This window comes from Dendroctonus ponderosae, unplaced genomic scaffold (genome assembly GCF_020466585.1).
Source record: "Dendroctonus ponderosae isolate FM_Combo_2020 unplaced genomic scaffold, Dpon_F_20191213v2 Dpon_F_20191213_4, whole genome shotgun sequence".
Taxonomy (NCBI): domain Eukaryota; kingdom Metazoa; phylum Arthropoda; class Insecta; order Coleoptera; family Curculionidae; genus Dendroctonus; species Dendroctonus ponderosae.
Genome location: NW_026018611.1, coordinates 3,285,877 through 3,311,217, shown reverse-complemented (window position 1 = coordinate 3,311,217; position 25,341 = coordinate 3,285,877). Strand labels below are relative to the sequence as shown.

General features: G+C 35.1%; 4 protein-coding genes across 5 annotated transcripts; 2 read left to right on the top strand and 2 right to left on the bottom strand.

The window, feature by feature from the left end:
- The first annotated feature begins 1,109 nt into the window (after window positions 1–1,109).
- Window positions 1,110–8,216, top strand: LOC109546835 (unconventional myosin IC). Its single transcript, XM_019917972.1, has 19 exons — window positions 1,110–1,242; window positions 1,538–1,653; window positions 1,776–1,846; window positions 1,899–2,107; window positions 2,161–2,343; window positions 2,399–2,605; window positions 2,660–2,919; window positions 2,974–3,143; window positions 3,223–3,377; window positions 3,437–3,719; window positions 5,499–5,730; window positions 5,791–6,021; window positions 6,078–6,290; window positions 6,351–6,418; window positions 6,479–6,597; window positions 6,664–6,879; window positions 7,520–7,620; window positions 7,684–7,780; window positions 7,839–8,216. The coding sequence occupies exons 1-19, from the start codon at window positions 1,117–1,119 to the stop codon at window positions 7,851–7,853; spliced, it is 3,072 nt and encodes a 1,023-aa protein (XP_019773531.1). The 5' UTR covers window positions 1,110–1,116; the 3' UTR covers window positions 7,854–8,216.
- A 717-nt stretch (window positions 8,217–8,933) lies between these two features.
- Window positions 8,934–10,398, top strand: LOC109546841 (tRNA N6-adenosine threonylcarbamoyltransferase). The gene is made up of 5 exons (XM_019917977.2): window positions 8,934–9,229; window positions 9,279–9,420; window positions 9,491–9,769; window positions 9,829–9,987; window positions 10,102–10,398. The coding sequence occupies exons 1-5, from the start codon at window positions 9,035–9,037 to the stop codon at window positions 10,332–10,334; spliced, it is 1,008 nt and encodes a 335-aa protein (XP_019773536.2). The 5' UTR covers window positions 8,934–9,034; the 3' UTR covers window positions 10,335–10,398.
- On the bottom strand, window positions 10,326–12,336 carry LOC109546840. The gene is made up of 6 exons (XM_019917976.2): window positions 12,119–12,336; window positions 11,644–11,812; window positions 11,386–11,586; window positions 11,102–11,274; window positions 10,712–11,021; window positions 10,326–10,652 (listed from the first exon to the last, which is right to left on the bottom strand). Exons 1-6 carry the CDS (start codon window positions 12,173–12,175, stop codon window positions 10,474–10,476), a joined length of 1,089 nt encoding a protein of 362 aa, XP_019773535.1. The 5' UTR covers window positions 12,176–12,336; the 3' UTR covers window positions 10,326–10,473.
- Window positions 12,337–12,682: 346 nt separating this feature from the next.
- On the bottom strand, window positions 12,683–23,697 carry LOC109546839 (insulin-like growth factor-binding protein complex acid labile subunit). Of its 2 annotated transcripts, XM_019917975.2 has the most exons (13): window positions 23,424–23,697; window positions 19,734–19,920; window positions 19,134–19,282; window positions 15,441–15,609; window positions 15,247–15,382; window positions 15,083–15,194; window positions 14,871–15,018; window positions 14,522–14,752; window positions 14,244–14,465; window positions 13,977–14,190; window positions 13,787–13,924; window positions 13,514–13,726; window positions 12,683–13,457 (listed from the first exon to the last, which is right to left on the bottom strand). In XM_019917975.2, exons 2-13 carry the CDS (start codon window positions 19,905–19,907, stop codon window positions 13,174–13,176), a joined length of 2,190 nt encoding a protein of 729 aa, XP_019773534.1. In that variant the 5' UTR covers window positions 19,908–19,920; window positions 23,424–23,697; the 3' UTR covers window positions 12,683–13,173. The 2 variants fall into 2 exon arrangements, with proteins under 2 accessions (XP_019773534.1, XP_048521454.1); XM_048665497.1 differs by lacking the exons at window positions 19,134–19,282; window positions 19,734–19,920; window positions 23,424–23,697 and adding an exon at window positions 16,592–16,671.
- Between the last annotated feature and the right edge of the window lie 1,644 nt (window positions 23,698–25,341).

Sequence of the window (25,341 nt, the reverse complement as noted above, 5' to 3'; positions counted from 1 at the left end):
TAATTTTTACATATAAATTTAATTACACTTTTGTGCATTTGTAGTTGTGCAACCGCTGCCTCTTGAGAATAAGTCTGCCTATTCTGAAGTATGTAATGTTATTCAGCGTTGTAATACCCCGCGTTTTGTTATTTCATTTAAAGCACTTCAATAATACATTATCTGGATATTTGCTCATCGTTACGGTCTAATAAAACGCAATCTAATCTAAGAAAGTAATAATTAGATTAGCAAACTTTAATTGATTGCATTTACAATAGGCATCCTCGTCACCATGTAAATTGTATATGTTTATATCTGATTGTATGCTTAATACTGTTTTCCGCCATAAACTTTCACCGAATAGTAGAAAATCTCAAACAAGTTAGTAAGGAGGATTGGAGAAGAGCAATGTAGTATGCAAAGATACTGAAAGATAAACTGGAGTAAAAGGTTTTATAAAATATAGAAATGCTGTGCGTAAGAAATACTGTTGAAAGTGTTTCCCTCCAAAAAAATTAAATTTATATTTTTGCCAACTCTTAAACATAAGTTGCAACCACCTACAGCGTTATTACTTCTGTTAATACTATTAATTATATTTTAAGCCACCTTTAAACAAACTAATCTTGCTGATGTAGTTTATCTTTAAATGCTACATTTTTGCAGGCGCTTTTGCCCGAAAATGTCAAAAAGAATTTTATAAACTTTAACAGTCTTTTATTTTAAAACCCTAACACGAGACTGATTATTTGTAGATTAACTGGATAATATTCATTAGAATCACATTAGCAAAATGCCAATAGACGTTTATAAATTTTGAACTCTTGCGCTGGTTTGCAAATTAGAATATTTTCCACTAAACACATCTTCAGTTGCCATTCATCTCCCGATAACCTACTTTAAGTAGAAATGTCTTGGATCTTTAGATAAAAATTGGCAATTCTAAGATTATTTAATGGATATCTGATGAAGGACCGAAAATTGAAAGCCACATCTAAATACGCCTGAACCGCTGACATTATCAGAGGATTAGTGAAAGTAACAAAACTCATATCAGAACACATTTCTACACCATTTTGTCATTGGTTAAATTATCATTCAACAATTGTAGTCATTGCTGTTTTTAGGCACACAATGGAATCCTATTTGGAGGATCGAGACCGCGTTGGAGTCGCTGATGCTGTCTTATTGGAAGACTATACCAGCGAAGAAGCGTTTGTTAACAATTTACAGAAAAGATTTAATGAAGATATAATTTATGTGAGTATAGTAAATTTACTGTGAGAATGTGACTAAAAATATTTTTGAAAAACGGGATTTGAGAGTGTGAAAATGTTTCTTATCGCAAAAAGCACATAATTAGTCATTAGCTAAGCTAATTACCTAGAAATAATATAAAAATAATTTAATACAGCAGCATGTCAAAACCTGTTAACACCGTAATTATTAAAGCGTGATGGCGTCAGTTTCACGAAGCGTTTGAATAATTAAAAATGTGTATGATGTAATAAAATAAAATGTTCAAAGTACATATTAAATTGATAAATAATTTTAGACCTACATAGGGCCAGTCCTTGTCAGCGTCAATCCCTACAAAGAACTAGATATTTATTCCTCCGAGAAAGTCAAGGCATATGAGAGGAAGAACTTCTTTGAGGTGGCACCCCATGTGTAAGTTTACAATTTTCAACTGCCTCTTTTAATTTTTTATTGATGGTGGAAACCTAAGATTTTTTAGTTGGCTTTGAGCCTATTTGATTGAATAAACGAGCCTCCGTTTCCCTTTTTTTCAGGTTTGCAGTCACCGACACCGCTTACCGATCACTGCGAGAAGAAAACCGCGAACAATGCATCCTAATTTCGGGTAAAACTGATCCTTTTACAAAAATACTCATTTTGATCAATGATGTTTCCAGGTGAGTCTGGATCGGGTAAAACCGAAGCATCCAAAAAAGTCCTTCAATACATATCTGAAGTGACTGAGCGCAAGGGTGATATTGAAAAAGTGAAAAATAAATTGCTGGACTCAAATCCGCTTTTGGAGGCATTTGGAAATGCCAAAACCAACAGGAATGACAATTCCAGTAGATTTGGAAAGTTCATGGACGTCCAGTTCAATTTTGAGGTGAGTTTTGCCTGATCTTCCGCTGAAAAAATCCAAACAAAAAATATTTCCAGTACAATCCTGTTGGGGGGATAATATTGAATTACCTCCTGGAAAAGTCCAGAGTGATTAGTCAAGCTCCTGGAGAAAGGAATTTTCATATTTTCTATCAACTACTCGGAGGGGCCGATGAGGACACTTTGGCAAAACTCTCTCTAAGAAAGAACTGCCAGGCGTATCATTATTTATCCAATTCGGTAGTAATGTAGATTAAAATGTGGGCTTTCGAGTTCTTCATTAGAACATTTTCAGCCAAAATCGCCAGACTACAGCTTGGAGGACAAATCCAACTTCGACGAAGTTCAAAAAGCGTTAACAACGTTGGACTTTACTCAAGAAGACCAGGAGGAGATTTTCAGCATTATTGCTGCCATTCTCCACTTAGGAAACGTGAAATTTTCCACAGCCGAGGGCAAAGCGGTTATACTGAAGCCGGATCTAGTGGAAACCATTGCAAAAGTAATCAAACATATGTCGGTCTGGAAACATTTTACAAATCAACTGATTTTTTAGCTTTTGGGCAGCGATAGCGAGAAACTCCAACGGTCTCTTACGCAAAGAACCATAGAAACTATTCTGGAAGTTGTAGTAACTCCACTTGACAAAGAGTTGAGTGTGTACGCTCGAGACGCTCTAGCAAAGGCAGTTTATGACAGGCTCTTCACTTGGCTAGTAAAGAAGATCAACAGTTCCTTACTACCAAGCGACAGCAGAAGAAACTCTGTTATCGGCATTTTGGATATTTACGGGTTCGAAATATTCGAAAAAAACACGTAAGTTTCTAGAAACTTTGGTTTTCAAAGCACTATTTGCTCCCTCAATTTCAGTTTCGAGCAACTGTGCATTAACTTCTGCAATGAAAAACTGCAGCAACTGTTCATCGAACTCACATTGAGGTCGGAACAAGAGGAGTATCAAAAGGAGGGCATCCAGTGGGAGCATATTACTTATTTCGATAACAAAATTATCTGTGATTTGATTGAGGAGAAGCATAGAGGTTGGTTGGTGTTTCTTACAAAACTTTTAAAACTTATTTAATATTTTATAAAGCAAACCGTAATAAATTATATTTACAGGTTTGATAGCATTTATTGACGAAGAATGCTTAAGACCAGGTGATCCTGATGATAAAAGCTTACTGACCAAGCTGGACAAGCAACTCAGTTATCACGATCACTATATCAGCCATGCTAAAGCTGATGTAAAGCTGCAGAAAGTCATGGGACGCGATGTAAGATAAAAATTATGTAAAAAATATTATACAATTGTAAAAATTGGGTTTACTTAAAGGAATTCCGCCTCATTCACTATGCAGGAGCAGTCACTTACAACATATCGACTTTTATCGACAAAAACAACGACTTGCTCTTTAGAGACCTTAGGGAGGCGATGTCGGGCTCCTCCAATGCGATTCTTCAAAGCATCTTCCCAGAATCGGAGCAAAGAAGCAAAAAAAGACCTGACACGGCCATCACGCAGTTCAAAAATTCATTAAACAATCTGATGAACATTTTGCGTGACAAGGAACCCTCATACATCCGATGCATTAAGCCCAATGAATTTAAGAGACCAGGTGAGAAAATATTAATAATCGGAGAAATTGATCCGAGAGAATTTTCAATAGCAAACTTCCTTGTTTTATTTGCAATTGGAAAAGTCGCACATTATTCAATAATATTTTTCCTGAAGCTTAGCGCTTGATCATACACGTCGTCGATTTGATTGGGGCGCTCTGTATGTGCACAGTATTTACTTTCAATTTTATTCGATGAGTTTAAAGACAATTTGAATGTGACCTGATCAGTGGCGGCGCCTCAATAAATGCATATGTGTACGTCCACTCTTAAGTTTTCAATGTCCCTTCTTAAAAAAAATTAAAATAAAAAATTCAATGTCACTTAAATTATCAATGAGTTTGAATCAATTTGTTAACAGCGTAAAGATCATAAATTTAAATGAAAGACTCGTTTTCACCGGTGATCATTGTGCACATTTAGTAGGTGCACGGCTCATATTTTATCGCCGTTTCGATTTGTTTTGTTAACAACTAATTGTGCTTGGAGCATTGTGCAACCGCAAGGTATTAAAGCACTCACCGCCACTGTATCTCATGATGGTTTTACGTTCAGGCATTGTAAGAAAATCTATTTGGATATGCAATTTTTATTAAAAAGGAGACAGTTTGAAAGCGAGAAGCAGAACAAGAAAACAGTTTTGCAAACAGCAATGTGTATCATACTTTGACAAATTATGCACCTGGAAATAACTACGAACTTGATACACTATTAAAAGTGAGTCTAAAATCATTTTAGGCACCAAAATACTACGGAATTCTTCATATAACAGCAATATCAAAGTAGCGAAAATCTTAAAAAAAGGAACAGCAAGCAAAGCTTAAATTAGAGAAAAACTCAAGTTCTTAAGGTACATAAAATCAAAGTTAAATGCAAAATAGATAACATGAAACCAGATCTACGAACCAAATAAAGTCCTTTTTATCACATCAAGCATGTATGTCATCAATCGTACGTACTTATATGTATATACGATTAAAATGTATCTATATACGATTAATATGTATATACGATTTAAATTCATTTAACATTCAGCGACCATTTTTCTGTAAAAAAGCTCAAACTCGTCAATTTTCATTTGTAAATGCGATTTTTTTATAACAATTTTATGTATACAGGGTAGACCAAAAATAACTTACGTAACTTCATATTTTTAAAATGAAACCTCCTTTTATCTCAACTTTGAAAACTCAACAGTTGCCGAGAAACTTACTATTGGAACTAGCAATAATTAATAGTGACAATGTTTTTTTAATTTCTGTAGGCTGTTGAGTTTAGCTATAGGATATGATGAAAGGCCTGAATCATACAAATTCAATAAATGATTCAACATTGAAATAAAAGGCAGGTGCTTCCATTTGAAAAAATAAAGTTGATAGAACCTAATAGTAATTTACTTTTGGACCACCCTGTATAGGTAAATTTGTTACAAAATAATTTAATTTACGAATAAAAATTGACTGCTGGCGGCTGAATTTTAAATGAATTTATACATTTCTTCTCGGACTCACTGTATGAAATCATTAGATGTTCCAAAACAAATTTAAAGCTAAAACTCGGAGCATTTGCTTACTCTAAGGATAAAATCGTCGGTGCAGGGAAGCTAATTTTGTGGAACTCACTGATTAAAATCCCGGAAAATCATGGTGTTTTGGACATTTTCATATTAGAATGACTAAAACCGTTCACAAATTTTACATTGTCTTAATTAAAAACCCTGATGACTTGCACTTAATAGCGCAAAATTCCCTTCGCTTAAGTTAAAAATAAAATTTTAGGAAGCTTCGATTTCGACATTGTAAAACATCAAGTAACCTACTTGGGGCTGATGGAAAATCTGCGAGTCAGAAGGGCAGGTTTCGCATACCGGCGAACTTACGAAGTGTTCCTCAAGAGATACAAGAGCCTTTGCAAGGACACTTGGCCGAATTATCGTGGAAGCGCCAAGGAAGGTGTTCAGCACCTGATTTGCGCGCTTGGATATGAAAGTGAAGAGTACCAGTTGGGAAAGTATGCAAAACTCCTCGTCAAAAACGTAAAAGGCTTTGCAATAATCACGCCTCATTTCAGAACGAAAATCTTCATCAGGCATCCGCAAACTCTCTTCAAAACTGAAGATGCCTTCCAGCTAAAGAAGCATGATATTGCCGCTATTATCCAGGCCAACTGGAAGGGTATCCTGCAAAGGCGTCGATACTTGAAGACCAGAGCGGCGGTTATTGTGATGCAGAAAAACATTAGAAGATTCCTTGCAAGGACCAATGCGAAGAAGCGAAGAGAGGCAGCCCAGACTATCAGATCGTAAGTTCAAAATTGCGGCATTCTTCCACGTTTTTTGCTTCATTTCATCGTTGAAGGTTTATTCGCGGATTTATTACCCGCCATGATGAGCCGAATGAGGACAACAGAAAGTTTATTTTGGCCACAAAAATCAACTGGCTGAGGCGATTGGCTAAAAATCTGCCCCAAAATATTTTGTTAAGAACATGGCCCCCATCTCCCATCATATGCGAGGAAGCTTCCAAGCAACTGGAAGTGATGTATGAGGCCAATTTATCCAGAAGATACAGGTGAACAATTTTATTTTTAAAGTACTTTCTTATGCAACTAAGCCAATTTGGCATTTGTAGACTGGCGCTGACTCCAGAAAGAAAACGACAGTTGGAGCTGAAAGTTTTGGCTGAAAAACTATTCAAAGGTGATACAAATAATAATACTCTTTACAGATCTGAACTTTAACGCAACATTTATTAAACAGGAAAGAAGAAAAGTTATGGTGCAAGCGTGCCAGTTCTCTTTGCAATGGACCGCGTTTCTGAGCAGGCATTGGCTCTGAAAACGTCCTACTCAGGCCAGTTGGATGGAGATAAAGAAGTGGTGAGTTTCGCATCGAGATTTCCTCAAAAGCACACGTTCTAATAAATTATTTTTTTGCTGCTTCAGTACGCCACTTCCGTAATGAAGTTCGATAGGCACGGATATAAACCAAGAGAACGAGTCATTATTATAACGCAAAAAAATCTTCACGTCATAGAATGCAAGGGATCAGTTAAACCAAAGCATGTATTGCCATTGAAGAGCCTCCAATTCGTAGTCACCCATGAGAACGACCGATTGGTACTGGTGAAGATTCCAGAAGATATGCTGAAGAAGGATAAGGTAGGTTTATACCAAGTTCGCCCGTCTTAAAAAAATTCTCCCTTTAATCTGGAACTGGAATAAATTTGAAATTCACTCTCATTATCTAGCAAGTGCATAAATTTGCAAACTTTCATAAGAACTCAGTTAAAATGCTGATTTTTCCAAATGTTATAAGCTTTAGGGAGAAAATTAATGACTTAATGCATGTTTTTCTGCAGAAGTTCCGAGTGTTTACCTCAGAGCAAGTAGCTACTCGAAATCCCCCCATTCTATAGAAGGTATTTTTTCATTCTGAAAGCGCTGAAAATTTCCTTTACATCCCATTCCATCCTGATTTTTACCATCTTGGTAAATGTTGCCCAAAAATGAGCATTTTCACCCAACTACGCCTTCTTATTAAAAAAAGTTATAATTCCTAATTTAGATCAAGTAGCAGCTTGAAATTTTCACGGTGTATAGAAAACAATTCAAACAGATTTCTAAAATTCCACGAAAAACAAATTAAACTCCCATTTTTGCTCACTTTGTAGAACTATCTTAAAACCTGGTACTTCCATTATTCTCACTTTTCAATGCGAAAAGCAAAAAATTCCATAATATTATGAAGCTATGGGCCAGACAACTATGTTTTTTTTAACACAAATTCGAACATTTGCAGGGTGATTTAATATTGGAAGTGCCTCAACTTATTGAAGCTATCACAATGATTATCGACGTGACCAAAGACTCTTCACTTCTGACGATTCTGGATACGACAACGTGAGGCTTTTAATTAAATATTAAATGCACCAACTAAATAAAATTAATTTGTTTATGTTTCAGGATTGAGCACCACATGAATGGTAAAAACGGTACCATCGAAATCCAGCTTGGATTGCCTGAGCGAATTCACAAAGATAAAAGTGGCCATCTACTTATAGTAAGTGGCAGAAGAAAGTTTTGGTTTATAGCAGCGGGTTAAAACAATTAAATTTTAGGTGTCAGCCCCTTAATTCTTGGTCAGAGCAAGTAGTTTATCATCGTAATAACCAACTTCTGGAGCTGCTACTTAATTTAATTGCCAAAACTAATACATGAGCAACCACTTCTAATCAAATGATTTTTCATAAATTTCCTGCCTAATGAGCTTTGCGATAGAAATATAAATTATTCTTTGATATTAACAGGAGAATTATAAATTTGAAACATATTTATATAAATAAATAAATGTTGATCAAAAATCAATTAACTATTTTATCATGAAAAATATGTTTACAATGGAGACATCATTTAATTTTAAATTTTGTCTTGCGTTTATTGTTGTCTATTTGTTGTTAACTTAGTACCTATAAAATAAACAATTTTATTTTGGCCTATTTATTTGTACCTTACTGTATTGGCATAAAGTCCCTGATGTTGTCCACACGCTGAAACTTTCTCGATTCCAAGAAAAGTTTGCAGAGTTAGCTAAAAAACATGGAAAAACTTGAAAAGATGTAACATATTGTAACATGTAAATTATATTGAATCTTGAATTAGGATCGGCCATTTCAGTACTAGACTTTATCCTACCATTAGAAACTCGAAATCCCCAATTTCGAGTAAAAAAGGAAAGTTGCACCCATAAAAAGTAAATTTCTATCATTAAAATTAAAAGATAAAAAACCGGCTAAATTTTATTTATTTTAGTTTATATGAGCATTTAATTTATTTAAAGATAAATAGTAACATTTCGGAATGGTTAACGTTAACCGATGATTATGTATCAATTGTAATAACTGCTATAAATATGTTCAATCTATTATTGATAACTTTTGCTTTATAACGATGACAAACCTCCTCCAAAAACCATTATTAAATAGTCATTTTGTTTATCATAACTTTATTTTAGTTTTTTACTGAACTGAACTTACTGAACTGAACCTAATAAGGAATATTTATAGTTTCAGTGTAAAAAATACCAATATATATCTATGCAATTGCTTTGTCTGTATTCCTTTATCCCATAGCCCTAAAAAGTCTAAAAGAAAATTGAAAAAGGCGCCAAATTGAAAGCTTGGCCGCTCAGGCCGCAAGAGCGCTGCAAATGAGTAGTATGTGACATAGATAAAGACAAGTGACCTAACCTAACTTTAATGTTGTTATGTTTGAATTTAGCAAACTTTTACATTCTTTTAAATAAACCCAATCTAAAATGGTGATAGCGCTGGGTTTTGAGGGCAGTGCCAATAAGTTAGGGGTGGGAATAATCAAGGATGGGGTAGTACTATCAAATCCACGGAAAACCTTTATAACACCACCCGGTGAGGGATTTATGCCCAAAGAGACCGCTCAACATCACAGAGAGAACGTATTGGAAGTTCTCAAATTGGCCCTGGACCAAGCTAAAGTAAGTTCTATTATTCCACCTGCCGAAATAATGCAGTAGGCATTGTTAGATATCAACAGCAGATATTGATGTAGTGTGCTACACTAAGGGGCCGGGAATGGGGGCCCCCTTGGCTACAGTTGCCATTGTGGCTCGAACAGTCGCCCAACTTTGGAACAAACCCTTGCTAGGGGTGAATCACTGCATTGGACGTATCCTTGCATCTTTATTAATTTTTCTCAACATTGTTCTGAGATGAAGTAGTTCTTAACATTTAGTCAGACATTGAAATGGGCAGACTGATAACAGGAGCAAAGAACCCCACTGTTTTATATGTAAGTGGTGGAAACACCCAAATAATTGCATACGCCAGAAAAAGGTATAGGATTTTTGGTGAAACCATAGACATAGCGATTGGAAATTGCCTGGATAGATTTGCGAGAGTTTTGAAAATTTCCAATGATCCCAGTCCTGGATATAACATAGAACAACTTTCAAAGAAGGGGTCGAAATACGTCCCCTTGCCCTACTGCGTTAAAGGCATGGATGTCAGCTTCTCAGGTAAAATTACTGCTTCACCAATTGCAGTTTGAAGCCATTTAAATAATGTTGTTTTCCAGGTATTCTTAGCTATCTGGAAGAGAGAACTGACCACTTACTAAAGCAAGGATTCAGTCCAGAGGACATGTGCTTTTCCCTTCAAGAAACAATATTTGCCATGCTGGTGGAGACAACTGAAAGAGCTTTGGCCCATTGCAATTCCAGTGAAGTTTTAATTGGTAAGTACTTCAAAAATTTATTTGGGCATTTTGTCTTCAAAAAAAAAACTGAGGGATTTTTTGAAAACAGACGTAGGATAGGGCATTATGATGGATCATTGGTAATTTTTCTAGTTGGTGGTGTGGGCTGCAATTTGCGCCTGCAGGAAATGATGGGCGATATGTGTAAAGAAAGGGGGGCAAAATTATTTGCAACAGACGAGCGATTTTGCATAGATAATGGGGTCATGATAGCTCATGCAGGATATGAAATGTTTAAATCAGGGGTGAGAATGGAATGGAAGGATTCCTTTGTGACCCAAAGATTTAGAACAGATGAGGTTGAAACTACCTGGAGAGACGATTGATTATTATATCTTTATTTTACAAAATAAGCATTATGCAATCATTAAAGATACACTTAGTCAGCTATTTTGATTATGCACCTGAACTATCCAACATCCTGTATGCTTATCAATATCGTTGTTATTCAAATTAACACAAAAGTTAGTTATGGTAGTACGATTTTCTCTGACCTGTTCCCCTGAATATTTTCGGCAACTTTCTGTATGGGCTCGCAGCTTGGTTCGTTTCGCTATTGTTGTCCAGTAAATCATCTGATATTTCTATGTTTTCACTCGAAGAATCGCTAGGTTTTTGTAAAGGTTTCGAAAAGTTGTGGTTTTCTAAAAAGACACCAAAACCGTTAGGGAATGTTTGCGGTTGAAAGCAAAATTCCGTTCACCTGTTTTGATTTTTTGGATAACAGGATTTGAATTAAAATTTTGCCGATTAAGAGTTGGGTCATTGAAAAAGTCGCGCTCAAACTGCAAATATGCGTTCTTCAATAAGTCGTCCGGCTTTATATCAATGTTAATATCAGTTGAGGAAACGTCCATTTCTGTTGGAAAAGAATGCCCCACATTTTCGCCTGCAGCATTTCTAGGCTTAGCCACGCAGTTATCCAGTGAGTTGCTTGGATTTGCCAGTTTTAGTTGAGTACTCTCAAACACCATAACATTAGTTTTATTATTGGCTGTTTTTGTGTCTTTTGCCTGTAAAATGATAACTTGATTACGTTATTTTAACATTAAAAACAGGCCCAATAATGTTAGATCTGTACGTAAGTTCTTACCGCCTGCGCCTTCAAATTATCCAGCTTCCTCCAGAGCTCGTTACATTTACTTTGCTCATTAAAATATTCAGCGTTTCTCTCCGTTATTTGCCGCTGTAAATTATTTTTTATGTCGTTCAACTTTGCTCTTCTTGTGGCTGATTCCACAGTGATTTGATTTCTAATCTCTTGCTCTAAAATCGATTAAATCGCTTTAAAAAGCTTATTTGTTTTTTCTATTTCAGTTGCATAATAAAAGCAGTTTTGAAAATCATTACTCGGTTAATTTAGTCAAAAACCCCTACCAATTGTGGAACATTTAACGTTCAAAACGACCATTTCTTGCAATGCTTTTGCAGTTTCATTTGCATAGTAAGCTTTAATCTTCTTTTCTTTCTCCGCTTGCTCAATTTTCATCATTTCAGTGTCTCCTATTGCTTTAATGATTAAGTTATCTATCTTATCTCGCAGTTCTTCTAATCGCTTTTCGTTCTGTTGGACTTGATCTAAATAATAATTGGATGCAACTGCCTAATTGGGGCTGTTTGTTATGGAATCGTTACCTTTAAGCTCTAATGAGCGACTTTCTAATAAAGAGGGTTTAAGATTTGCATGTAGGTTTTGAATGGATCGTATTGATTTCTCGTCGACTTCTTCAATTTGCATCTCTTGTTGCAACAGATTGGTGTATTCATTCGATATAGATTTTTTTCGGCGGTTTTGAATAGATCGCTGGAAAATTCTTCAATTACTGAACGATAAATCTTATGAAACCCGACCGGCTTCTTCGATAAAATGGTCAGATAAACAGGGTGTTTGAGAGTAAATAAGGGGGCAATTTTTTGTCGCAAGGTCTTTTAACTTGCTAAATAATCGATGTAGTAGAATTTTTTTTCGTTATATCCTAAACCCGAATACAACTTTTGGCACGCTGTATAAGTAAAGGCAAGTTTTGCGTATTCGATTAGGTTTTCCAGAAATGTTAAAAATTTAAATTTTTACACACAGCATTGATGGTTTATGGTTTAGATTACTTACTTCTATAAGTTTCTCCATGTTCTCAAGTTGTTTCATTGTCTTTTCTTGCGATGTCATTATATCAATTATGTAAGTGCTTAGGCAGGGAGACGATTGAAGTTATTATTTTGATCAAACCAATAAATTTTCGATCAAATTCGTGATATCGCTGTTAGGCTGAGGTTAAGAGTTGACTTTTATGACTTGTCCGTTGTTTAGCGGTTGTCATAACTACCAGATTTTGTTTCGTGGGATTAATCACGCAAGCGTCACTTATGACTTGGTTCCAATTGGACTAAAAATGACAGGAAGTTCATCAAGATGACATAATCTTTATAGTGTAGGTAGTTCACAAGAGAGCAAACAGTGTTATGGTTTTTTAATTTTGAGGAAATTAGTGATAATAACGTCAATTTAGGTAAGTGAAATATGTGTTGCTAATCCAAGCTAACATGTTAGTTGGCTCATCGTCTTGCTGCAAGCAAGTATTGACCGAAATCAGTGAATTTATCCTTTCTACCGTCCGTTTGAAGCCGAGTTTGAAAAAATTACTATTTATGAGCTTACCGGAAATAAAAGTCAATAGAATGTTAAGTTTTTATTCACTTCAATCTATAAAATTAATACGTACTGTTCTAGAACTAGAATTATATTTGAAATATGTACATCTAAATCTATCTTGCTTGCTGCCTGTCGAGTGTTATAAAAAGTTTGGTCTTTATCCGCCAATACTTTTTCTAAATCTCAGTTTTGTTATTAGCATTAAAACATTAACTTGGCCCCCGCTAGTAAATAAATAATTTATACAAAAATTATGGTCTAGGCACCTACAGAAGGTCGCGATGTATAAATAAAATCGTGATCATAAACGGTGAATTCGTTGAATATTCAGCTAACAAAGTTCTTGATACTGATACTGAATACTGTGCGCACCCACATTATAATCCCCAGAAACGCGGTCCTGGTAGGTCGGTGTAGAGATCGAAATTTACTGGATGTCAATCAAAATTCCTTTTAACAACAAAAACGTTACTGAAATGACTAGGAAATAAATTAGCTCAGACACTAAGACTCCTTCAAGGCACCTTCACCGTTAGATTGCTTTGTTCCAGCATGGTCTTGTTGAAGAATCGTTCGTTTTGAGCGCTGATTTCTTCTATTCGTATCTTCAGTTCTTCAATTTCTGACGCTAACTTGTTAATCACCTGGCCTTGGGTAATGGGGTCGAAAATCGTTGTGGAAATATTCACTTTGGGGTCCACCACTTCTGGAGTTACGTTATACGATGGTGCGGACTTATGTAACGTGATTGCTATCGGTTGATCGTTGAGGGTTTGCTGGATTACTTCTGCTTGCCGTCCTAAATAGGCAAAAAATATGTATTTCTCTAAACTGTTTTTGAAAATTTTCGTGTACCTTCATAGTTGTCGACATGTTGGTTTTGAAACTGATCAGCCCTTTTTTGGTCTGCCGGAGAGTCCCTTAGAACCGGGTATGGTTTGGTTTCTATTTGATTGGGTGTTTCCAGGCGTTCGGTTTTTGTAAGAATTAAGGAGGAATCGTAGGCAGACTTTGCATAGAGTGGTGGTATCACTGGAACACTTGGTACAGTTGGATCTGGTAGAAAACCTGCAATTTTCAGCATTAATCACTAGCTGTTAGTGTGATTTTTTGAATCAAACTATTTACCGAGATATGCGTTAGCTTTGGCAGTAGTCGGTTGTTCGTTAAGGGGTGGACAATAGGAAACCCCCGTGACTTTAGTGTGGTATGTTTCCATCTCCGCTGTAATTTCAGGAAGCGCAGCGTCACACAGAATCGGATTATCTAAACGAAGCAAACTATTAAAAATCGCCAGTTAAAAACGTGGAGTTTTCACCTGTTAGAACCACCTTCAGAGTACCCCATGTGCCATCATGGACCCCATGCTCAATTTTGCATCTAGTTTTCGTCACTAGTTCTCGTCCTATCGCGGAAATCTGGTTGCTGGATAGATCAGCATCACATAGAACGGGAAGCCCATGAAAATCTCGATCCAATATTGTGAGATGGTTATGAGTGGCGTTCAGTTCCACCAGCCTGGGCAAATACGTCTAAAACATTCCTAATTTTCCTTCTTGTTTGGAATCTGGACAGTTAACTCTACCTGACTCATTTCCTCCAGAGTTTTCAGCTGGTTATGCGAAATATCCAGCAATCTCAGCTGGTCCAAGTTGATGAAATCATCGGGCGAAATCCTCTTCAGCTTGTTGTAAGCGAGTTTTAAGCGCAGCAGTTCAGAAAGCCCGCTCAGGGCTGCGTTTAACACCTCCAACGAATTGTGCTCTAAATTTAGGTCGGTTAGCCGGATGTTTGGTTCAACTAGATTCTGAAATTTCCTCCAATAAAACCGCAAAATAAACCAATCACTAATCAACCACTTACCGATGCTGGTCCTACCAACTTGGAGATCTGGTTATACGAGAGATCCAGCGTGATAAGCCTTTCCAAGCCCACGATTTCGCTGAACGAAAACTCAGTTAGCTGGTTGTATTCCATTTTCAAGTTGGTCAGGCGTTTTAGGGGAATGAGCGAGTTGTTTAAACTGGTTATTTGATTGTTGGCTAATTCCAGAGTATCCAGAAGCTCGCATTGAAGAAAGTCATTTGCTGTTAACTAAACAAAATGTGTATTAGGGACGCTTTCATCACTCAAATGGTTGGTTGAAACTGAATGAACGGTTGAAGAGTGGAGTTGAAATCCGTAAATAATGGTTTTATTGGTTGATTCTTACTGTGTGTATTAGATTCGACTTCAGTTCCAGTCGTTGCAACTCCCTGCACCCTGCTAAGGCGCCATCAAGAGAAGTGATCTCATTTTGACTTAAAAACAGGTTCTCTAGTCTTGGATAGTCCGATAATTGATGCGGGATGCTCTTCAGTCTATTAGCATCAGAAGCCGACAATAATTTAGTTTACTCGCTATTATAGTGCGATTGATTTTTACCTGTTTTGCGACGCATGGATCATGTTGAGGTTTGGAGCCTCGTACGGCAGTTGCCCTTCCAGGTCCTCAAATTCGTTAGTATTGAGGAATATCCATCGCAGATTTCGCAAGCCTGCAAGTACAGACTGAATGCATTCTTTACAGTTGTCGTATGCGGATCTTACCTGTTATGGTGTTATTTAGATTGTAGATTTTATTGCGGCCTAGGTGCAATCGCTCTATTTGCGCAGGAATTGAGTTCTTATCGATTCTAGCTATCAGATTGCCCGACAGTACCAGATTTCTCAAGTTTTGTAAATCCTATAAAATGACATTGGCTTTTTAATTAAGCGCTGTATAAATAAGTTGAAACAATTACCTCAAAGCTGTCCGTCAAAATATCCTTGATTTTAGCCCTTCCTAAATCAGCGGTTTGTATATTTGGCATGTATTTCCATAAATGTCCAGGTACTGCGTCTATTGCGGTATCAGCAAAACTCACATAAGTCACTTTGGTCATTCCCAAAAATGCGTTATCTGCTAGAAATCTGAAATGTGATTTTTTCAAGATTTAGATAAGAAATTTTCGTGTTTCGGATACTTTTCACAAGGAATTTTATTTTGTACTTTTTACGTTTATAAAAAGAAAACACGTTTTTTCTCTTTCATTTTTCTCTCCGCGCGTTCGTTTCCAAGATACAGGGTATCAAAAATGTAAATAACTTATTTCCCAATATGTTAGTTGAACGGCAAAAATGAGCTTTTCTACACATTACCACTATTAGTAGCTGTTGTTTAGGTATCCTATGGTGTTTTTCCCTAACTTACATCAGTGAAAAAAACTAGCGTTTTCATAACAGATGCTGAAGCGCCAATGAAATGTACACAAACAGTTCTGTTTGTTTGCTGCTCTAACGTTTTCTTTAAGTAAACTGTTTTCGAGAAAAATTGCATTTTCTGAACGTAAACAAACATTTTGCTTACGATACCTTCCAATTTCCACCACTGGCACATTTAATAAATCCGAATAGGGTGAGAAGAAGTGGCAAAAAAATAAAAATAAATTAACTTTTTGATCCTTATATTTCAAAAACGAAAGCGCGGGGAGAAAATTAAAGAGAGCAAAACTTTTTAACTTTCATCTGGAGAAATCTACAGTTTTCCGTTGCGAAACTTACTTAAAATCACCATAACCGTAATTGCATCAAATCACCGTAATTGCATCAAAAAGTGTTTATTAAACATTCAGTTCGTCAAAGATATGCGATTTAGTAGGTACATTGAGCGGTTGTTAAAATATTTTCTTATGTACTAATTTTTAATAAATTTTTTATTATACAGGAAAAAAATAGAAATCCGCTTTATTATAATTTTTTTCTAAAATAACGACTTATTCAAGTTTTCTATCGATATTCTAATTTTATTTCTGCTTTACATATGATGCTGGGTTCTATATATTTTTTTGTTTGATACGATCTCCATATAAATGCGTAGAACTTCAAATAAAACAATTTAAATTGGAAAAATTACCAGAGCAGAGTCATGAAGAAGCACAATTTTTGGCAGAAACAGGCAGAAAACAGTAAATAAAATTGGACAGGAAAATCTGGGCCTTAAAATACATACGCTTGATGTATGATGTTAAACTTTTGATGTTTAATGCACATTCCGTGCATATTTAGCATTAATCTAGGTTTAGTTTCTAGATATTTGGAATTGTCCCCTTTAAAAGCAGGCATTATTGAATTTATTTGTTCGGTTTTAGTAACCGTAAAGTAAAGGTTTAGTAAAATTTTAGTTATATTGAGTTTCAAGTAGGTAGGTACTCAAAAATAATTTTAAAATGCGAATTTTTACCAAACTTCTACTTTTAATATTATAATTTATTCAGTTTTTTGCTTTGGGGTGCAAGTTTGGACTCTAAGCAACTCATTCAAAAGGTTTCTTATTGTTCATGGAGCATAATTTATTTCTATTTATAAAATGTTACCCATCTAGTTTTTTAAATATTTGCTTTATCGCCCCAAACAATTTTGCCAAGAAAAAGCAAACATTTCAAGCGTCCGCCTTAGTTTTAGCCCAAAAAAATTCGCTAATTTCAACCCGTTTTAGAAAATTTATGATTTCTGGCTCAAGAGTATAACTCTTGAGCTGAATGATGAATCTGAACCAAATGATATGCGAAAAAAGTCGCTAAATGTTTTTAAATAATGTAGAAAGGAAACAGCACAGAAAGGAAGAAAAGTGACAAAACTCCTATTTTACATTTTCCCTAATTTAAAGTATCTGAAGCAAAAAGCCGAACTTGCAGGCATCTGCATGAGTTTAAACCTCAATATCGTACATAGGTTTAAACCCGTTTTGGAAAATCTGAAGTTCCAACTACTGAATCTGAGCGAAATAATTGCGCTTCTTCAATATTCGACAAATACTTTCAACTTATTTCCAAAATTATCTTCTTAACTTCCAAAATTATCAAACACACAGATGAAGATGAACTTCAGCATCAAACAGAAAGGGGGTAAAAAACTGTAATCGTTTATATTTTGTCTTCTAAAGTAGCTGAATAACTGTGTGGTGTGTAGATTGATTATAGAATCACATTTGGCTTCAAAAGTTGTGGATACGTATCACTTTCAGAAGAAGCTGAACATTATACATTAATTATGAAAATGTGAGGAACCAAGTGAAAAATCCGAAAAAAAATTGCATAGCCCGACTGCTACTCACTCTAACTAGTATTTCAACACCGTATAGAAAATTTATAAATAAGCTTCTGGTTCATTTCTAACCCTGTAGGCCTTAGAAATAGGGGTACGTTGCATAAATTAAACGTGAAATTATGTGCACAATTTAAAAATAAAATAAAAACATGGTTATCGATATATAATCTGATAATTGTGTATCAATTGTGTTGACGAAGAGTGACAAAGGCAACATGTATCGGTCACTTGGTAATTGTAATTCTACCCAGAATAGTACGGTTTTTTTTTCGTATAATTACGGTTTACGGTACATGTATACCGAGTAATTGGTCATTGAGTGTGCATTTCACGCCAGTCGGCGTAATGAAGTATCAAAAGGCAGTAAACAAGAGTTGAGTGCACAGCAAACCGCAATAAGCGCGATTTCTCCTATAGTGGCGCCTACAAGAGTGGCGCCTCTTTTGCCGACTTCCGACACGGGGACGGATGCAGCTGGTTCTCTCGCGTGCCCAAAATCAGAGTCGCATCAAAGTACCATTTTCATTTTTTGCCATCAATTTATTTGTTTTCCACACATATTTTGCCAAGAAACGCCCGTCTAATTTTAACAGCATATTGAGTGTTCCCGATGAATAATTATTAGAAAATTTAAATGTTTTTCCAAAAATCACGTTTACATTACTTTAGGTATTCGAAAAGCCATTAGATTTACATTGTTATGTAATCCTGAATACGAAATTATTAACCCATATCGTGGCTTTTACTGGAGAAAACACCAGTCATATAGTGAACTACAATTAATTATCGTTTTACTTATAATAATTATTGTTAATAACATCTGCTCGTTATAATTTAATATTGCTTTTGATATTATGATGCCGTAAACCTAGGCGCCAAGTTGATGGACATTTTATTGCCACTGAAATGATAAATTAATTTTTGAGTGTCTTCACATAACTCGCGTCAAATTAATTATTAATGATTTTTATAGTTGCTCGCATAAACTCGCTACGGACATTCGGTAAATGCCGTCTAGTGATAGCAGAAGGTGTTCAAATGACTTTTCAGATAGATAATTAAAATAATTTCTAATAAGAGAGTTAATCGAAAAGTCCTCATTAATCTCATTAGATTAATTAGCGGTTTCAAGCAAAAGATAGACGTTGGAGTCGTCGCGTGCTCAGACGCAAGACAACAGTCGAGGAGACATCGTTTACAGTTGGAAGAAAAATGACTAAGAATTAAGAGAATGCTGTTAATGGCAGGCTGTGTGATATTCTGATATTTGTCTTCGGTTTTCGATTAGCCAGCAACCTTTAGACACATATTACATATAATCTAGTAGTAAATAAGTCAGAGGAATTTACCCTACGAAATCGTGATTGAGCTTTATGCTTTCGATGGTGCCATTTATCTCTCGAAATTGTCGATATTGTAGATCATGCAAGTTGGACCATTCCAATCGCAGATTTATTCTTTCGTGTGGGCTAAATCGACCCCGCAAAACTTCAATTACCTGAAACAATTGATCAAATATTAAAGAAATAAAAAAAACAAATGTTGGTTTTAAGGAAATAATTTAAAACGATATGGAATCGTTTGCATTCCAAAAGACCGCCTCCATTTACTGATAAGTGAAGATTGTTTATTACTGACGAGTTATTAGGCGATTTGTTGAGTAAAAATTACATCCGCCTACTGGCTCGCAAATGTTTCATTTTGAATTATCGCCGTCAAATTGTTTACAAAATGGAATTGCGTAAACCAAAAGAAAATGGTTCATAACGGGGAATTCGCCACAAGAAGTTTCGCAAACACACTCGCTAAATGTAAGTAGGTTCAGATGGCGAAATGTGTCGATCTCAGGCACCCCCAAGACCGGACTAATGGGCTCGAAATATCGATATCTGTGGCTACTTTATGATGCCGAAAGTTTTACTGTTGAATTGAATGTTAATGTTACTTACTTGACCAAAAGACGGCATCTGTTTGCAAGTGATACTGGTCGTTCTGGGATGAGAAACACTCACTGGACATTCACATGGGAGGATCTCTCTCCAAACGTGACATTTAATCGCTCCCGAAGCTCCTATAGCTGTTACCATCAGAGTCAGAGACAATCGCATTACTGCTTTATTCATCTTAATTGAGAAGCTAAAACACCCATAAAAGTTTACAATTTAATTTCATTTGCCTAAAAAATAATTTAACTTTTTCAAATGATGGAAATTAAAAATAACAGTTTTTAGTCCATATTTGGATTAACAACGATTATAACTTTGTACTTTTATCAATCAAAAATAAGCGCTTCTCAAAATCAAAAACAGTAGCTACGTGGGGATGTTTAAAGTATTTTTTTCTTGGAATACTTTATATTATTTTAGATTGATATTTTCTAATTAGCCACGATAATCTTTCGGAAGCAGCAATAAACCTTTCTTCGAATTAGAAGTTATTTGTGTCAATTTGCTCAARTTTGTTCCTAAAAGATCAGCACGAATTTCTTCCTTATACGAGATAAATGAGAAATTMCTCGTAACGGCAGCAATGACAATTTTTATATTAAAAATAGTTYGTTCTTTGTTGACTTTCTGCATATTTTCATATAATTCATTTACTTGTCATTTCAAATCCCCATATGAGGAGCATTAAGCTGTTTCATTATATGATTCTTAGAAGAAACCACATAAGAATATACAGAAAATAACGACAAAAGCGTACGTATTTAATTTAATAAATTGGTTTTAAGGAGCTCAAAACGCGCTTATTGCTTCCCGAAAAAAGCAGGAAATTTTATTATCGAAATATACATAGAAACATTTGTATTTTGTAAATTCCTCTCTAATTAAAAAAATTTGTTAAATCGGCAAGAAAGCAAAATATAACTATTTTCAATGTCTTCAATTTTTTCTTCTAAAGCCCCGTTTCTTCTTAAACTTCTTGACTTCTATATATTGGCGCCTAAAATCAATTATTATTATTATTATTAATAGTAGTAGCCAAGAAAATTGTTCATTTATCATCACTCGTAACGTAGACAATAAATTTTCGTTTTCATTGCGCCATTTTTGGCGGCATTCGGTTACCTACGCATACTTAGACCTACCTATTAAAAAGTGGAAAAACTCACTAGTTTCAGGCAACGGATATTCATAAAACTTAGAAATGTTCTTTGCGTATGGGTTTAAGGAACATTTTTTGGCTTTTTTTACTCAATTTATTAAGAGAATAAACTTATATTTTGCGATCTTTAATATTCGTAAAATGACTGTAAAAATTATTGTCTCTGTCTCAGTTGCTTTAGGAAATTTTCCTACAATATGAATGTAATTATTTCAATGCAAAATTGTACATTTGACAAGAAAAACGAGATTAAAATATACATTTTATCGCTGAATTATGCATCCTTTCTACACTGCATACTAATATTCACATGAAGAAAGAAATCAGTAAAATACTTAATAGCAATAATATTAATTATAATCACTCTAATACAGTAATTCGATAATACAGAACTTTGAAAAACATAATGGACCAAATCGTTCAAAAGCACATCGTTTTTAAGACCCAGAATCTATTTTTTAAGAGAAATAAAGCATTATTGTTCTTGTTTCGATACGTTTTGTATGTATTGCCTCTGATAGAACGAACAGATTAGCAACATTTCAGGCGCATCGAGAAAGTTATATGGAAGCAACAAATTTATAATAATTTTAAAGAAAAAAATTTAATTAATAAAATTCTCACCTCACAATTTTAAAGAAAACATTTTTAATTAATTAGTTAAAATGCTATTTGGAAACGAGGGAACAAGTTTATTGGTGAAGTTAAAAATGGCCTGCCAGAAATCCAGACTTAGATCCACTGGACTCATTTTTGCCGCGGATTTTTCAAGCTAATCCCGAATTTTATATTAAAGATAAGGAAATGTATGGAAAGATAAGGAATATCGAAGCTTAACCATAGCTCTTTTTTAACGCCTCACTTTTTCCTACCAAATTCCCCGCTGTGTACTTACCTACATCAATTTCACTAATTTCGTGTTTATATTACAAGTCGATTTTTTGGTATTTTAGAAATATTTCCCCACTGTTTCCAGTTTTCCAAGTTGGTCGATAAGATTTTTCAGCTGAAGTAATGATTTGTATTTCTATTTCGCCTTTGAAAAATTATGAGGATTTTCTATAATAACTTTTTAACGCATTTAATTCAATTCATTCTCAATCTGCTTTAACGTTGCTGCTTCGATGTACTTCACAAAATCCAAAAAATCACTTTTTAAAGACCTTAAATATTTATTTCTTTCTGCTTTTTTTTAAGTTCCAGCTTTTTAAGGAAAAAATCAGTTGAATTGTGACAAGACTATTTCATTCTTTATCGTGTGTTTGCGGATTTTTAATTCAAAAACTGTTGTATTTTAAATAGCAATTCTGTCTCAATTAAATATAAGCGTTAAAATCTATGTTTTGGGAATGTTTGCTTTAAAATAGAGGGTGAGCGAGAGGAAGCATTTAGATGCTTTTAGATGAAAAAAGTGTAAAATCTCCCACTAAAACTACCCTTTCGCTTAAGTTCAATAACAATTCTATATACCTAAACCCAAAAAATGTTTAGTTTTACCGCTGATTGATAATAACACGGTGAGAAATTGGGTTTAATAAAAAAACATACAAAATATTAAATTATTTTTTATTGAGCATTTATGAAGATAAAATTTAAAAAAATTATTAAAATGAAAAAGTGTTTTTTGGTTGGTTGTGTCACAAGGCAGCACAAAAACAGAATAAAACAAAAAACACCAAAAACTTTCCGCATTTATGACTGAGCATTTAGTCAACAAAACTTTTTCAATTAAAATGATGGAAAAAACACCCCGTATATTGAGAAACAAATGGCATTTGTCACAGTTATTGTGTCCTAAGTAGTTTCACTTTTGAGCAATTTATGAAAATTACCCTTAAAAGTATTTTGTTGTGAGAAATAAATAGGAGACACACCATATATGTCCACCGGGAAGGAAAACGCTAAACTAACGTTAGCTGGTAAGTTTTTTGGGCTTTTAGGCCGTTATGTAAAAATATGTTTTTCTGACGTTTTGCAAGTACGAGTGGCTTGCATCTTCAGAGGTGGTTTGCTCAGCTCAGCAATTATTTTCCACAACAGTCTAAAAGCCAAAAAAACTCATCAGTTTTCAGCGATTACCGCGAAAGCCTGTCTTTTTATCGAGATCATCAGATAAATCATTGAAGATATAATGGTTTTAGTGTTTAATAACATCAGCTAGGTTTGGGTGCGTTGATGCCGAAAAATTGTATGCAATTTAACGCACTTCAAGCACATAAGAAATATATATGAAAAGCAATTTTCAGTAACTAAAGCGCTTCTCAGAGATAAGTAGGCAAAAAGAACGCGTGGAATACTTGGAACTTTTTAAAATTTGTCCAATTTAGAGCAGTTGATAATTGTTTAATAGCCATAATTTGCAAACTGAAAGGAACAACCAATTTTCTTAAATGGACTTAAATACTGCTCAAGCAATGTGCAGGATGCGGAGCGCAAAAAACATTTTTCCAATAGACTTGATGAGGAAAGCAATGATGATTTGGGATTGGTTGCCAAGTTGAAACAATCGGGTCCAGGCGAATAAACAAACTTACATCAAAATGAAAAAGTAAATTGTCTCCACAACAATCACAAAGTTTCACTGGACACAAAGTGTCGCTGCAGTTCATGCTACCAGAAGAGACTTTTGTTTACTTGTCGCGTGTGTTTTATTATTTTTTTCTTTTGCGCCTCCTCGGTGCTTCGCGGCCCAATCTATCGAGCACTGGTCCACTACTAACCGGCTTCTCCGTTTGACAACTCCATGAAATAACTTTGCCATCGGCGAGGACCCGAGAACATTCTTATCTTGCAGCACCCCGGCGCCTGCTGTTGCGGAAATAGCGGGAAGATTAGGCGCCACTGAAACAGATACAGTAGCATTACTTGCATGTACATTGGTCGCATCTTAAGAAGTCATCTGAAAATACCTCGAGGAGCTTAAAACTGCCAAAGATTAAAGTTGAAGATTCAGCTCACACGGATGCTCCCAGTTCGAAGAGCCTGCTCATCAACCTCCATAGAAGAATTGATTTTGACCAACAACTCCTACTCAGTTGCTTTCAATTGCCGCAATGTGGAGGAATGCAGGTACAAACCAGAACGTTTTTAGCCTTAGAAGTCAACATGCTCACCAAATTTTGGTCAATGCTTCATCGAGCTTCAAGCATTTTATGCAAAAACATCAAAAATTCGACTTTGTTGCATATTAAGGATTTCAAAAGGAGAAAGTCTGTAATGCCGTTTTCTACTTCAGTTGTTCCATTGTCGATTTCCTCTTTATATACGCCATTATCAGATTGAGTTATTTTAACTGTTAACCCAACAGCTTTCAAAAGATTTTTATCTCAAATTTTAAATTATAGCTAACTTATTACGGTATGCGTCCTTAAATATGGCAAAGGCTTGCGTTAATCTACAGGGTGTGCTTTTTCCTGGGTTTAAGGGCGCTTCCACCCGCCCAGTCAGTTCTGACGCACGCCTGGTATTTTATCCATAATCATTTAATTTTGCATTCAGTTTTAAAAATTGTTTGTCTTTTTTATTGTTCTTGTATCTGTTGTCCCCGTTCTCGAGTTAATTGATGGTGATGTGCACTATGATTGGGACACAATAATGTGAACACCCCTGACGAGGATCAGAAACAAACAAATAAATATTACAAAAAGAAACTGCAAAAATACAAATAAACACAGTTCAAATTAAATAGAACGAAAATAAAATTTACGTCGTAAGCGATCCGGGTAGCAGGTCTAAGTTACGCAAGCTACATTCAGGTCACCCTGTATAACCCGATTGGAAATTATTAGAAAATTCTCAAAATTTTCGATGATTTGAGCGAAATTTGGTTTAGATCATATTTACAATACTACTGACTGGTGAGTTTTTGGGGCTTTTGGGGCACAAGTGGTTTACATCTTCAGAGGTGGTTGCTGCTTTGAGCGAAAAAATACGGTTTTATTTATCCAATTATCTAGATATTAAATAGATTTTTTTCCGTTTTCTGTTAGTACTAATTTTTTTAGCTTTCAGAAAYAATCTGTTTTATTGTGTGCCTAATTAAGCGCTCATTTTGCGAGCGGTAAAACACTGTTTTGTGTATTTGTATTATTTATTTAAAGCAATTTTATATTATTAACGAGGCTCTTGTTCATGTGCAAACTAAAAATGTCGCTCAATTTTTGTTTTTTTTCCTACAAAACTTCTATTTTCATTGCAATTGCAAGTGCAATTTACGAAAGTTTTCATGGAATCACCCTGTTTATATCGCCTCTCGGCTGCTTCCTAAGAAGTTGGTTGATTTTTAGAATCAAGATATTTTGTGATATTGTGATGTATATCTTTTGTAAATAAAGGAAGTAAGATTAGTTTAAACAAATTCAGGAACCAAAAATTGTCTTATTTGTGCGTCATTTGTCCTTTACAATCTAATGCAGATTTAAATGAAAAATCACACGAGCAGACGTTTTTGCA

What these genes read in the sequence shown, in the direction of transcription:
- LOC109546835 (XM_019917972.1), top strand. Translation starts at nt 1,117, where the DNA reads ATGGAATCCTATTTGGAGGATCGAGACCGCGTTGGAGTCGCTGATGCT. An exon ending in TTAATGAAGATATAATTTAT is followed by an intron (nt 1,243 to 1,537) that starts GTGAGTATAGTA and finishes AAATAATTTTAG; the next exon opens with ACCTACATAGGGCCAGTCCT. An exon ending in ACGATTCTGGATACGACAAC is followed by an intron (nt 7,621 to 7,683) that starts GTGAGGCTTTTA and finishes TTTATGTTTCAG; the next exon opens with GATTGAGCACCACATGAATG.
- LOC109546841 (XM_019917977.2), top strand. Translation starts at nt 9,035, where the DNA reads ATGGTGATAGCGCTGGGTTTTGAGGGCAGTGCCAATAAGTTAGGGGTG. An exon ending in TGGCCCTGGACCAAGCTAAA is followed by an intron (nt 9,230 to 9,278) that starts GTAAGTTCTATT and finishes AGGCATTGTTAG; the next exon opens with ATATCAACAGCAGATATTGA. An exon ending in CATGGATGTCAGCTTCTCAG is followed by an intron (nt 9,770 to 9,828) that starts GTAAAATTACTG and finishes GTTGTTTTCCAG; the next exon opens with GTATTCTTAGCTATCTGGAA.
- LOC109546840 (XM_019917976.2), bottom strand. Translation starts at nt 12,175, where the DNA reads ATGACATCGCAAGAAAAGACAATGAAACAACTTGAGAACATGGAGAAA. An exon ending in ACATGGAGAAACTTATAGAA is followed by an intron (nt 11,813 to 12,118) that starts GTAAGTAATCTA and finishes AGAATTTTCCAG; the next exon opens with CGATCTATTCAAAACCGCCG. An exon ending in TCGCTCATTAGAGCTTAAAG is followed by an intron (nt 11,587 to 11,643) that starts GTAACGATTCCA and finishes ATTATTATTTAG; the next exon opens with ATCAAGTCCAACAGAACGAA.
- LOC109546839 (XM_019917975.2), bottom strand. Translation starts at nt 19,907, where the DNA reads ATGAATAAAGCAGTAATGCGATTGTCTCTGACTCTGATGGTAACAGCT. An exon ending in TCTAAATAACACCATAACAG is followed by an intron (nt 15,195 to 15,246) that starts GTAAGATCCGCA and finishes CTGTACTTGCAG; the next exon opens with GCTTGCGAAATCTGCGATGG. An exon ending in CTCTGGAGGAAATGAGTCAG is followed by an intron (nt 14,191 to 14,243) that starts GTAGAGTTAACT and finishes GGAATGTTTTAG; the next exon opens with ACGTATTTGCCCAGGCTGGT.